Source organism: Sesamum indicum, linkage group LG7 (assembly GCF_000512975.1).
Source record: "Sesamum indicum cultivar Zhongzhi No. 13 linkage group LG7, S_indicum_v1.0, whole genome shotgun sequence".
In the NCBI taxonomy this organism is placed as follows: Eukaryota; Viridiplantae; Streptophyta; class Magnoliopsida; order Lamiales; family Pedaliaceae; genus Sesamum; species Sesamum indicum.
The window spans coordinates 1,338,340-1,350,910 of NC_026151.1; the positions used below are offsets into that span (position 1 = coordinate 1,338,340).

The 12,571-nt window shown below is 35.5% G+C and overlaps 2 protein-coding genes across 2 annotated transcripts; one reads left to right on the forward strand and one right to left on the reverse strand.

Annotated features, from left to right (window-relative positions):
- LOC105165916 lies at positions 1-607 on the reverse strand. Its single transcript, XM_011085074.2, has 2 exons — positions 376-607; positions 1-263 (listed from the first exon to the last, which is right to left on the reverse strand). The coding sequence occupies exons 1-2, from the start codon at positions 584-586 to the stop codon at positions 115-117; spliced, it is 360 nt and encodes a 119-aa protein (XP_011083376.1). The 5' UTR covers positions 587-607; the 3' UTR covers positions 1-114.
- Positions 8,470-9,771, forward strand: LOC105165934. The gene is made up of 5 exons (XM_011085085.1): positions 8,470-8,619; positions 8,721-8,855; positions 8,952-9,101; positions 9,163-9,567; positions 9,619-9,771. Exons 1-5 carry the CDS (start codon positions 8,470-8,472, stop codon positions 9,769-9,771), a joined length of 993 nt encoding a protein of 330 aa, XP_011083387.1.

The following is a 12,571-nucleotide window of genomic DNA, read 5'->3' on the forward strand; positions in this document are numbered from 1 at the left end:
TTTAAATGCAAAATTGAAGGCGTCGTCAAACACTTTTTTTTTTCTTTGGTTACAGTAGAGATCAATTGCCATATTACAACTACTAACATAAGCTGGTTTTCAGGTGTACAACTACTAACATAAGCTGGTTTTCAGGTGTTGAATTTTATGAAGACATTGCTGCGCCCTCTCCAGTACTGCATCAGTCCTGCGCCTCCTCCTCTTCATCATTCCACCGCCGCTACCGTCGCTGTTCCTCTTCAGCTTCCTGCTCGATGAAGACTCTGTTCATTCCATAGTTAAATTAAAATTATATAGACGTGAAGGGAAAACCTGCAAAAGAAAGGAGAGTATGGGGCGAAGAGACGGAGAAATTAGGAGGGTGGGGGTGGTGACCTTGAGTGGCGGTGGAGATGGCAGCGTTGTTGTGGGAGTGATGATGAAGGTCAGAGATGAACGCTCTGAGCTCAAGCTTTAGAGTGTGGAAGTTGTTGGGGTGCTGCATTTCCAGGATTTCCAGTTCTTCCTTTGCTCCTTCTATCACTCCCTTTCTGCTTATTCCCCATGCTGCTGCCCTACTACTGCCCCATTCAATTCCTAAATCCATATCCCTCCAATCTTCCCTACCCCCTCTCTCTCCCCCCCCTCCCTCTCTCCCCCTCTCTCTATATATAGGATGAAATATAATAGGCCTCTGATAAAATGGGGATAATTACACCCTTTTCTTCTAAAATTTAGTGTTACAGGATCATTCTCTGTGGTTTAAAAAATTATATTTAGTACCTGTGAATTTTGCTTCCGTCTAACATATAAGCCCTTCCATCAATCGAAATACACCGAATTTGCTAATATTAACAAAAAAATTAGATAAAAATTGTTATATGTCCTGGTTGGCTTCTTACTGATACATGGCAGGTCAAATATATTTTTTATAATCAAATTATCTTTACACATCTTCACACATTAATACATGTGAGGAGATATATTTTTTATCATTATAAGGGTAGATTGCTCACAGAAAAATTATTAACTTACAATAAGTTAGAAACAAGTTAATCAAGAGTAATTACCAATTTTCATTTAATTTTTGTTGTCTTGCTTGTTAATATTAGCAAATTTAGTGAATCGTGACAAATGAAGGAACCTATTTGTTAGATGGATGCAACTATTAGAGGTATTAGATGTAATTTTCTAAATTATAGGAGATTTAAGTGTAAATTATTTTTGACGTAGCATTTACTTCTTAAAGTAATAAGTGTAATACATAGCCTCCTATAATTAAATTCTAGACATTATTTCATTTATATTATATATGTATTTGTAGTTATAAGGATTATTTTTTAACATTATGTATTTTACATTTAATTATTTTTTCTTAATTGAAAAGTAATTTCTTAATAAAATAAAATATAATTAGTAAGTTAAAAATTATTAAAATTTACAAACTCAAATCTAAGTAATAAATGAGTATAATAAGTATGCAAAACCCTTCATGTAAAATACATTATGAATTTGGTAATAAAATTATATTATTAACTATTTAAATTTTTAGATAAAATTAAGTAATCACATATCTAATTTTTAGATATATTTTCTTTGAAAAGTATGAATATATTATACATATATATTTTTAAAAGAAGTGTTTAAATTTTGGTTAAGTATGTATATTGTCAATTTTTTTTAAAAGTATATATGAGGTTTTGGGGATATTATATTTGTTGTGTATCTAATATATATCAATTTATTATTTTTACTTTTAATTTAAATTCTTCAATTATTAAACAAATAATTAAAAAATAATTTATTGATGATTTAAGTGCAAAATACTAAATATATTGAGAATAATACAATTTTTTAACTAGTTTCATCCATCATTTTCTACTTTAATTTTAGTAATTAACTATAGTGAAAAATCATATATATTTCTTTTCGTGTTAGTCCAATCAAACAATTTAAGAGGGGTAAGTATTATATTCATTAATTTAGTAGGATAAATGTTACCAACAATGATTGAGAAGATAAAATGTATTTAATCCTTTTCTAAAATGATGGTATGACCTACCAATGTGGGAAGTAGTGATTTTTTTTAAAAAAAAAATCAAAATTATGGAGTCATAATAAAATAATACTTGCATTTTATTTATATGAAAATAATAATAAGTAAAAATTCTCCATGAATCATAATAAAAAAGGACATGTTATCTCACAAGTTTCCCCCCCCCCCCCAAAAAAAATCCCCCAAAAAAAATGACCTTTTACATTAGGGGATCACAACCCTTTTCTTTAAAAATTTAGGGGGTTTATTACTTTTTTGTTTTTCAATTAAAAGAATTATCAAAGAATATATACATCAAATTTTTTTGGCATTTAACTCTTCATAAATAATACAGGACAAATAACAACCATCTTCCTGACATTTGACATAGTTATAAGTTATTTATTATTATATAAGAAATTATAAATATTTTTTAATCTTAACGTCTGTCTAATAATAAATTTATTGTTTTAACTCCCATGATTTCATCCAATTTTTGTAGTGAACTCAGGAAAATAACTTTTTATTAGTAATTTTAATTTTTTATATATTTTGTAAAATGCTTTAAAATATTTTTATGAACTAATATTTTCTTAATTTTAATTTTTTTATCTTTTCTAAATATATTTTTTAAAAAAGTTCCACAATAACAAAATAATAATATTCATTTCATAATTTAAAAGCGATGTAATTGTCTTTTATTTAAAAGAAGTATTTATAATAAGAAAAACAGCAAAAAGGGAATAGAATGGGAGTAGAGAAGGCTGGTGAGAGAGGTTTGTTTATTAAGTGTAGTTTGAAAAGTTTGATTTGTTGCTATCTTTTGAATCTCCCAAAGCACTTTGGAAGTGACAGTAGAGTTGGAGCATTTGTTGCTATTCCTCCGGCCTGTCAGCCATTTATGACACATATGTTGGAGTGGGAAACAATTGCATCCTACGAAGTAGACAGCAAAAGACCAGACCCCAGAAATAGGGAAATATGCAAGAATCAGATTTGAAGCATCGTAAATTATCAAAGTCATAATTACATTTCTCTTTTCTAGAATTTGATGTGATTACGGGTTTATTAAAGGTGATTTAAAAGAATTATATATAATATTTTTGAAATTTGTATTTATTTAACAAATAAATATTTAATTGATTAAAATTAATTGGATTTGTTAAATACTAACAAAAAAAATTTAAATAAAAATTAATATGTATCCTTGATCCAATATTTTGATCTGGTTCAGATGATCGCACCGTTCGAATCATTAATTGGGCCACAAAACAGACCAGTTGAAACCAGAAAATCGAAAGAGGAACAAAACTATTTTTTTAAATAAAAATTGTTTAACTCAATGGTTCAACTAGTGAATCGTGTGAACCGATACTGGGCTGATTGAACATGACGGGTCAATAATCAAGTACAAATACGTGATAAAATCTTTAATTTCTCTTCTAAATTGTGTATTATTGCGATTGCAACGAGGTAGGTTTGCCTGGACCCGAGATCCATCTCGCTTTGTAAACCCCGAACCCGTACCCAACCAAAACCCCACCCCGCCCAGCAAATCCGCCATGTTTTGTCCAACTTAAATTTTTATTTTTTAATAAATAATATTAATTTAAATTTAGTAATTTAACATAGTTTTTTTTTAATCTAAAATGAATTATATAATACAAAGAATACATTTAACTAAATATTAGTTAAGATGTTCAATATAAAGTATACACTCAACTAAGTTTTTATTTTTTTATCAAGCAATATCATTTTAAATTTATTAATTTAATATAGATTTTGATTTAAAATGAATTATATAATACAAAGAATACAATCAATTATTTTTTTTTATTATTTCAATAACTAATATCATTTTAGATTTAGGTACATACTTTAACATAATTTTTTTTATACAATGAATTATATAATATAAACAAAACAAAATTCATCTAATTTATTTAATTTCTCAATAAGTAATATAATACAAATAATATATTTAAATAATTTTTTCTATTAGTAATACTGTGACACCCAGTTCGAAGACATATGATATAATCAATATTTTATATATACCTCAAACGAATAAATACTTCATCAAAACTTGGTAGAGTATTATTCATTATAACATATGAAAAGACAAAAGTGGTGTTTCTAGCTATTACAATACTTGAGATACCAATTCAGTCATAGTTTTATATTCTTGTAAATATATAGTTAGAACTCCTTATTCAAATTGATACTGTTGATCCACCTACAAATCTGAGAACTAGCTTAAGCTCTAGCTAGATGAGTCACTGCGAATTATATCCTGAAATACGTGGCAGAAAATGAGTTGTCAACTCAGTAAACATAGCTAATTAGCTTGTATATATATATATACACACATATGTTATGTACAACAAAGGACCAATTTCATGCGATAACACCAATCACAAAGTACTCAATGCCCATAGCCATGCAAAACTAATACGAGAATCGAACCTCAACCACGATATAATATTTGATGTTATCGTTTATTTTTTTAGGATCATGTTTAACCAAATTGAGGTGCATCACTCAATGGCCTTTGCCAGCTATCATCATCTCAACCACAATACTTTTTTTTTTTTTTCCGATATCACACAACACACAGCTTGTATGATACTTCATCATCACTGATACCACACAACATATAGCTCGTATTATATTCCATCATCACTCATATCATACAACACACAACTCGTATGATATGTCACATTATCTCCACTGATCAATGACAACACACAGCTTGTCATTAATCATATCATCAAAAGCCATTGCAGTATGCCCCCCAAGTTTGGCAATCCATCTTTTATTCCAAGTTACACATCAACATCATTAACTTCACTATTTCAATTTTATTTTATAATTATTTCCTCGTCAAGAACTTTCTCAAATGATTTCATTCTGCAATAAATTATAATATCACATAATTATTCATTTGACTTCTATACAACAACACCATTGATAGATACACAATAATAATTTCATAGATCTCTAGGTAATTCAGACCAATAGTCAACATCTACGATCAAGTATATAAACAATCAATATATTATATTCGTATAAACATAATTAACTATAATTACTTCAAAGTTCAAGCTGTTACTTTAATAGAGGGAGCAACTCAACCCTCTTCTTTATCCTCATGTCCTATAGTAGATTGTTGTATATATAATCAATACATTGTAAATATCGTAAATTTTGAATACAATATTATATAATTTTCATATATTTTCCACCAATCTTTTTATATTCTATTTATATCGAAATTCAACTTTTCGTTCCATTTTTTTTTAAATAATTAGACTTTCTAAGTCTCTCAAGTATATATTTAATTCATCTATTTGTTCACCAGAGTTCGTTTTATCAAACCCCTCATATGTTTATAATTAATATTCTCAATAAAATTTCTAACTTAAATTATTATAAAAGTCTCGTATTTTTTTTCAATAGCCATAATATTTCTTAAATATACTTTTCAAATATTTCTACGAGTTTTCTATCAATTTCTCGTTGCTGTATAATTTAGTTAAATACCAATACATATAATTACGCATTTGGTTAATAGGCCCTATAAAATTGAGTAAATTAACTATGGTAACGATTAAATCTAATAAATCTAGTAATTCAATTAACCAACTATAACATTTTGAAGTCAAATGTGATATTGTATTGGGTGAATACTATATTTGGTCCCTTAAGTTTTCATTTTGAAACACTTCAATCCCTCAACTTCATTCTTGACTTTAGCATCCTTATGCTTTACTTTTTGTCTTAGTTTGTCCCTCTAATCATTTTTCGGTGAAAACGTTGCCGAATTTTGACTCTTTGAAGGGTAAAATGGTCAATAAATTCAACTTTATCATTTTAGTCCCTTAAGGTCATGTTTACTGATGAGGAATAGCAAGGATTTTCGACATTATCGGGGTTTGCCCATCGTTTACTTGCGAAAGCCATAGCCCGGTATACAAGCGCTAGGCCCGGTACTGCGCTGGATAAAACGCCGGATATTGATCCGGGCTATGGGGGTTGGATTAGAATCCCGTCAAGTTATCCCACATTCCTGCACCTTCTGAAATTACCTTTATATCGTCAAAATTACACCAAAAATGACGAAATTGCCCACTCTCACCTACCGACTTCAATTCTCTGTCAGTTTTCATTTCCCACCAACGACGTGTACCTCATTTTGAAACTTTCCTCAGGAAGAGTGCTTCTGCAACCACACGGTTTTCCCACCGGCGAAGTCTGTAATCCCGTCCGTTGACTTGTATGTGGCTGAGACATTGTCTGTATATCTCTATTTTCAGATTCAACTTGTTGGTCCTCCATTTTTTTTTTTTTTCGAAACGCATTTTCTGTTGTAAAGTCATTCATTTCTCTGTTATGATTAACATTAGTTTTTTCTCTCTTTTTCCGGCAAAGAATCTGGAATGGAGTTGCCGACGAAGTTGTTCCCTCGACGATCTGTCCTACTCTATGCATATCTCTACGGTTCTCTTGCGAACTACCGGATCTCACGATGAGTACTTGTGAAACCCTTCACCGCATCCCTACAAACATTTTCTTCGAAACGTTTATTAAGTTGTGGTATGGTATGTACTTCATTCTTTCAAGTTTGTTACCTCTACACCATAGTGTCCTCTTATCGGCTGACTTCGGTGTCCTCTTTTTAGCCCTCTAGATTTCTTTACCTATTACCAATTTTGAAAGATTTGCATGTCTCTTTTTGTAACCATTTCGGGTTTACTGCACCGTCTATTCACACTTTAACATTTCTTTATGATGGAATTTTTATTTTCTTTTAAGTGGGACTTCAACAAATCCAGTTGGCATACCCTGTTTTCATTTGTTTACCTTCTTACCCAAAGTTTCGGAGGCGGATGCTTAATTTTTTCCTTCCTTATGATGAGGTCATTCAAAAGAGTTACATTGGGTTTAATAATTGTACAACAAATCATTGATGAGCTTGCCGTCGCTTTGAAAATATTCTCTTACGTTACCAAATACCTTGTTGCTCGAAACCCTAGCCGACGTCTACGTCGGGCCAGAACCTACGTCATGAGTACTAGGATCCCGGACCAGATTCACCATCTTCATAGGCTGGTTTCCATTTCTAACGACATGTCTTCGCAATCTCCGTATGGACCGCAATGTTTTCGGACGCCTGTGCTACATGCTTCAGTACTCAGGTGGTATGACCCTGACCAAAAACCTAAGTGTCGCCGAGCAGGTAGCGATTTTCCTTAGCATTGTGTTCCATCACAAAAAGAATAGCGTGGTCAAGCATGATTTTATACGTTCCGGCCGCACGATCCACAAACATTTTCACCGTGTCCTGAGTTCAATGATTAAGTTGTATAATGTCCTCTTGGCCAGGCCAACTCCAATTACGGACGAATGCGTTGACTCTCGGTGGAAATGGTTCAAGGTACTTTTTCATTTATTAATTTCATTCCAAATGCACATACAACGTTGGGCTTGTTTTACCGGTCGGTAGATTGTGGATATTATATACCATTTGCGAATGACGATTTTATTACTACTTGTAGGGATGTCTTGGGGCATTGGATGAGACTTTCACTAACATACGCGTACCTGAAGAGGAAAAAGGAAGGTACCGAACCTGCAAGGGTCATGTTTCTGTCAATGTTCTCGGTGTTTGCAACCCAAACATGCAGTTTATTTACGTGCTTTCTGGCTGGGAGGGTAGTGCGGCTGATAGCCGCGTACTAAGCGATGCCGTCCACAGACCGGGTGGTCTTAGAATATCCTCAGGTTATAATTTCATCCACAATGCTTTCCTATTCCTCTTGTATGCGTATATGATTATTCGGGTTCCGATTTTTTAAAAACATGACATAATGTTCGTATATGCTTTCCCAGGGAATTACTACTTGTGTGACAATGGATACGCAAATGCCGAAGGCTTCCTGACTTCGTATAGAGGTGTTCGCTACCATCTACGAGATTGGGACACTAGAGTAGGAGGACCCCAGAACCATCGGGAGTTTTTCAATCTAAGCACGCGTCAGCTCGTAACGTCATCGAGCGTACCTTTGGTTTGCTTAAAATGCGTTGGGGAATTTTAATGAGTTAGTCATTCTATTCCATCAAGGTCCAAACCCAAATTATATTGGCCTGTTGCTTATTGCATAACTTTCTAAGACAGAAAATGCCTGATGACCCGTTGGAAGATGAGTTGCCTACCGTAGGAGTTGAAGAGACGAAAAATGACGCAGAAATAGTCTGGAATATAGAGCCCAGTCCAACGTGGACCAATTGGAGGGATACACTGGCGACGTCCATGTACAACGAGTGGAGAAGCCACCGTTGATGAGCCATTATTATACAATATTCACGATTGTCTTTGGTTTCCTTCTGTCTATTGCATAGTCCCGCAAGTCAAAGATGTTATTTGAATTTTCTTCTGTAATCAAGTCAGCGTAATGGCATTAGGTGTATCGAGATTGGAGACACTTCTTCGTTGTAGTGTTCTATATCCTGTTTTTTCGTACTTGTTGCTTCGTTCTACTCCTTACATTGTTACTCGTTTACATAGAGTTCTTCAGAGTTTTTCGCACTCGTCCGATTCCAACGTCATTTGTGTCATCTTGTACTGTTTTCATAACTTTTGGTTATTACTGATACATACCATGGTGCCTGTCTAATCACATTTTTCTACTTTATCTTGAATCAGAATATGGAGGTTGGATCTGATGAAGGTAGCAGTATGCCGCGCCATCGTGGTAGGAATCACGATAGGCTTTCTAGACGCCGAGCATGGACAATAATGAAGGAAGAATGCCTTATTGCAGCACTAAGGAATTTGGTGGTAATCTATTGAGAATGCGAGAATGGGTTCAGGAATGGGTATTTGGGACAATTGGAGGCGTACATTCTGAAGCATTTCCCACATTCTAATATTAAGGCCGAACCTCACATCACTTCCAAACTGCACGTCTGGAAAAAACATTACTCTACACTGACCACCATGCTTACAAGGTCTGGGTTTGGTTGGGACGACAGCCGGAACATGGTAACGGTTGAAGAAGATTCCGTTTGGGATGATTACGTGAAGGTATGAACCTAACTCGGTCGTTTGTTTAACATACTTACCTCCATCAATAATGCTGTTACAGATGGATCCATCCGCAAAGGGGATGAGGCATAAAACTTGGCCATTTTTACCTTCCTGGAGGGAAATTTTTGGTCGGGATCGTGCTACTGGAGAACGAAGTGCTAATCCATTTAAGGAGGCCAACGACATCCGAGATGAGGAGATTGGTGAAACCCACGAATGTAATGTGCGGGATGATGGATGTATTCTGGAACCAGCTGAAGACAGGGTGGAGGGTGAACCTGTTTCGTCTTTCAATGCCAGCGTGGATCCCACACAGAACTCCTCAAGTGCTGCCAAACGCACGGGTGGATCGTCCTCAAAGAAGCGAAAATCCACTTATTTGTATGATGGTATCCCTAAATTAGTTGAAATGGTCACTAACTTCTGCGAGTCGGCTAACGCGCGCTTGGGAAAGTTGACGAGGGTGCTTGAAAGCGAATTTGGCGACCCTTAACATTGTTCTGTGATATTGCAGCAAGTTAGAGAGTTGGAAGGCTTTGACGAGAACGAACAGTTGATGGTAGCAAACCGGCTGGTGAAGGATCCCAAGGAGATGGAGCTCTTCCTGGGCTTGACAAGGGATTCTAGGGTGAAGTTCGTTCATCTAATGCTCGCAGGCAAGATTTAAGGTCGCGCTCGGCTCCAACGTGTTGCATGGCTATACTAACTCTTGACATTTTGCTGTATACACCATGTAAAACATTGCACAAACTAGGCATCCTAATGTTTTGTCTTATTAACTCCAAAGTTTATTCTGCCCATGGAAGTTATGTATTGAACAAATTTTGGATATTGGTGCAACACACGCATATGACTAATGTATTATGCGAAAAATCTCTTTTCTTTCGCCTGCAACACACATGATTTAAAGACGCTTACTTTTTTAATTCTTTCGTATTTGGTGTTCTCTCATTGTGTGATGTGGTAATACATTGTGGAACTAACACGGTACCACCATCCATGTGTACTGACTAATTACATTTTAAAATTTAAGCAACGTAGTAGATCAATACAAGCAAAATGCATCATACGCAGCAATTGTATTCCAAAAAACTTACAAACACCTACAACTGCCGATTTTGGGGAATGAAAATGTTTAAACTATTACAAAGCTTAGTAAAGGACAAAATTCAGTGTACATACTACGGTATGAGTAAATGAAAATAGGTTACGCCATTTTCCTTCTTCCTAATGAAGCGACTATCGTCAGTCATCCGCCCTTCAACAGCCACCATCATTCGTCCTCCGAAGTTATTGTCAAATCTATAACCTCAATCCCACCTTCCACTTGCTCCGTCGTGTGATGTGACCCAGAATGGCGCTTGCTTCCCTCCTCGACATCTTCATCCGTGGTTTCGTCAGATGTAGTTATCTCATCTCCACAAAATATCTCCTTCAACTCCCACCACCGTCTTTCACCCGCGAAGCAGTATACCCTAGCGAATGGGGTGGCCTAGTTTGCACACGACGTCGCACGACAACAGGAAATCTGACAACGTTAATACTATGGTAGTACTGCGACAATGAAAAAAAAAAACGAAACTTGCAACACATACCCTGAAAATTCTCCTCCACTCATCGTTGTTGCCACTCATCCGATTTGTGTTCTCGTTCCATGTGATACCTCGATCCGCAATCACTTTTCTAAATATATCATATCGCAACCTCACGAGCGAAGCCTTTTTTTGTAAAAATGCATCGGCCATTCTCTTCCGACGAACCTGTTCACCTGCTAGGCCGCGTAGGTCAAAGACATCATATTTGTCAGCCTCCGCTCCGACTGGGGCCTGCCAAGGAAAGCCTGGTGTGCCAGTGCGTCGATGAAAACGCCGTCAATCTTCCGCGTCCAACTTGAACTGTAGAAGTAACGGCTCTGGCCCATACGCTCTCGTCTCGGCATTTTGTACGCAGTAATGGTGGTTCAAAGAGCCTGCAATAATTTCTCCACAATCGAACCACTTTGTTATTTACATAGGTTGGTGTTGCTTCATTTATTAGTATGGAACGCATTACCGTATTTACTAGAGGTATGGCCCACGAGCCGCCTCTATAATTTCTTTTCACAATATGATTATATGCATCGGTACTTTGCGCAATTTTTGTGCATCAATGCGTCCGCCATTTTATTCCAAAATCCGGCTCCGTCCTTTGAAGATGGACGGACGACTTTATTACAGTTTCATGAATTTGCCCCAATCATGCAATTAATATACAAAACAACTACGTATTCCATGCATGTTATACTTTCCAACTTCGAATCTTGCCATATTCATTGCACTATCCTTCAACCATTCCAAGTTCTTACAGAATAAACTTGTTAACCATATCGGAATAAACAAATGTTATAATGAGCGTTGATTTTGTTTAGAAATACTCTTGTACTGAAAATCCATTGGCATCAATCCTTCTATACCAAAAACCGCCCTCCACCTTCATTTGTCCTCATCATTGGGCATTGACTGAATGACCTTTGGGTCCTGATTAACTTGCATCCCCATTTATTCAATTGGTTTTAGTTAGTGATGTGTCAAGTTGAGTGACCCATCACTGACCTCGCATAGAAAACCTGCTAAGGCTGCATCCGCTTGTTTTCACGCAAAGCCTGTTGCAACATAACTCATTTGGCGTGTTGTATATAATCCAAATGAGTACCTGACATGCGCAGCCTTAATGTTAAGGCTGCCCACACCTGGTTTTGGCATTAGTGAAAGAACGTAAAGGGCAACAAAGAAGTCACCCATTCAATGTTTTCATTTAAGTTTTTTTGTTTAGTACTCCTAAAAAAAAAGCAGAAGATTTGTCTTTTACTATTCGGTTTGTGCCAACCCAAATCCATAAGGAAGTGTTAAAATCCTATGGCAGTGTCAAGGGCATGCATAACAGTAGGAGATAATGTTCTATATCCTTGTATTCTCGTTCAATATCATATGGTAGAACATGAGATCTAGAATGAAGCAGAGCAATATGCAAGTCTCTGTCAAACAGAAGTATGAATAGATGGTTTAATTCTGCATTACATATGATTTAAAAACCAAGTGGTTACAGGCAAACGGGTTGAAATGCATTACGAAAATGTAAAACAGCAAGCGAGTCCCCAACTGGATCCACAACAGATGACACATAATGTTTTAAATTCCCTTACGACAAATCCCAAAAAAAATTACACTAATGAACATGACGACCACGAACAAGCACTTGCTACAACCAGGTTCACCCATCAAATTTCGTCATCACTTGTGACCAACGCTATCACATCCGGCTCGATTCTTGGTTTCTCCCCTAGGAAGACCACATCTGGTTCAATAACGTTGCGGTCGTATTGAACAATGTCCATGGAACTGCTTGGCAAAGGGGTGATTGCAGTGCCATTGAAAATTTTCTCCAACTGCTCCCACTTTGGCTCCCCGAAGTAGAAGTATGCCTTTGCG

Excerpts from the sequence above, each read along its gene's own strand:
- LOC105165916 (XM_011085074.2), bottom strand. The coding sequence starts at position 586 with ATGGATTTAGGAATTGAATGGGGCAGTAGTAGGGCAGCAGCATGGGGA. Across the intron at positions 264-375 it reads CATCTCCACCGCCACTCAAG|AGTCTTCATCGAGCAGGAAG; the intron begins GTCACCACCCCC and ends TGGAATGAACAG.
- LOC105165934 (XM_011085085.1), top strand. The coding sequence starts at position 8,470 with ATGGCATTAGGTGTATCGAGATTGGAGACACTTCTTCGTTGTAGTGTT. Across the intron at positions 8,620-8,720 it reads CGCACTCGTCCGATTCCAAC|AATATGGAGGTTGGATCTGA; the intron begins GTCATTTGTGTC and ends ATCTTGAATCAG. Across the intron at positions 9,568-9,618 it reads GCTTGGGAAAGTTGACGAGG|CAAGTTAGAGAGTTGGAAGG; the intron begins GTGCTTGAAAGC and ends GTGATATTGCAG.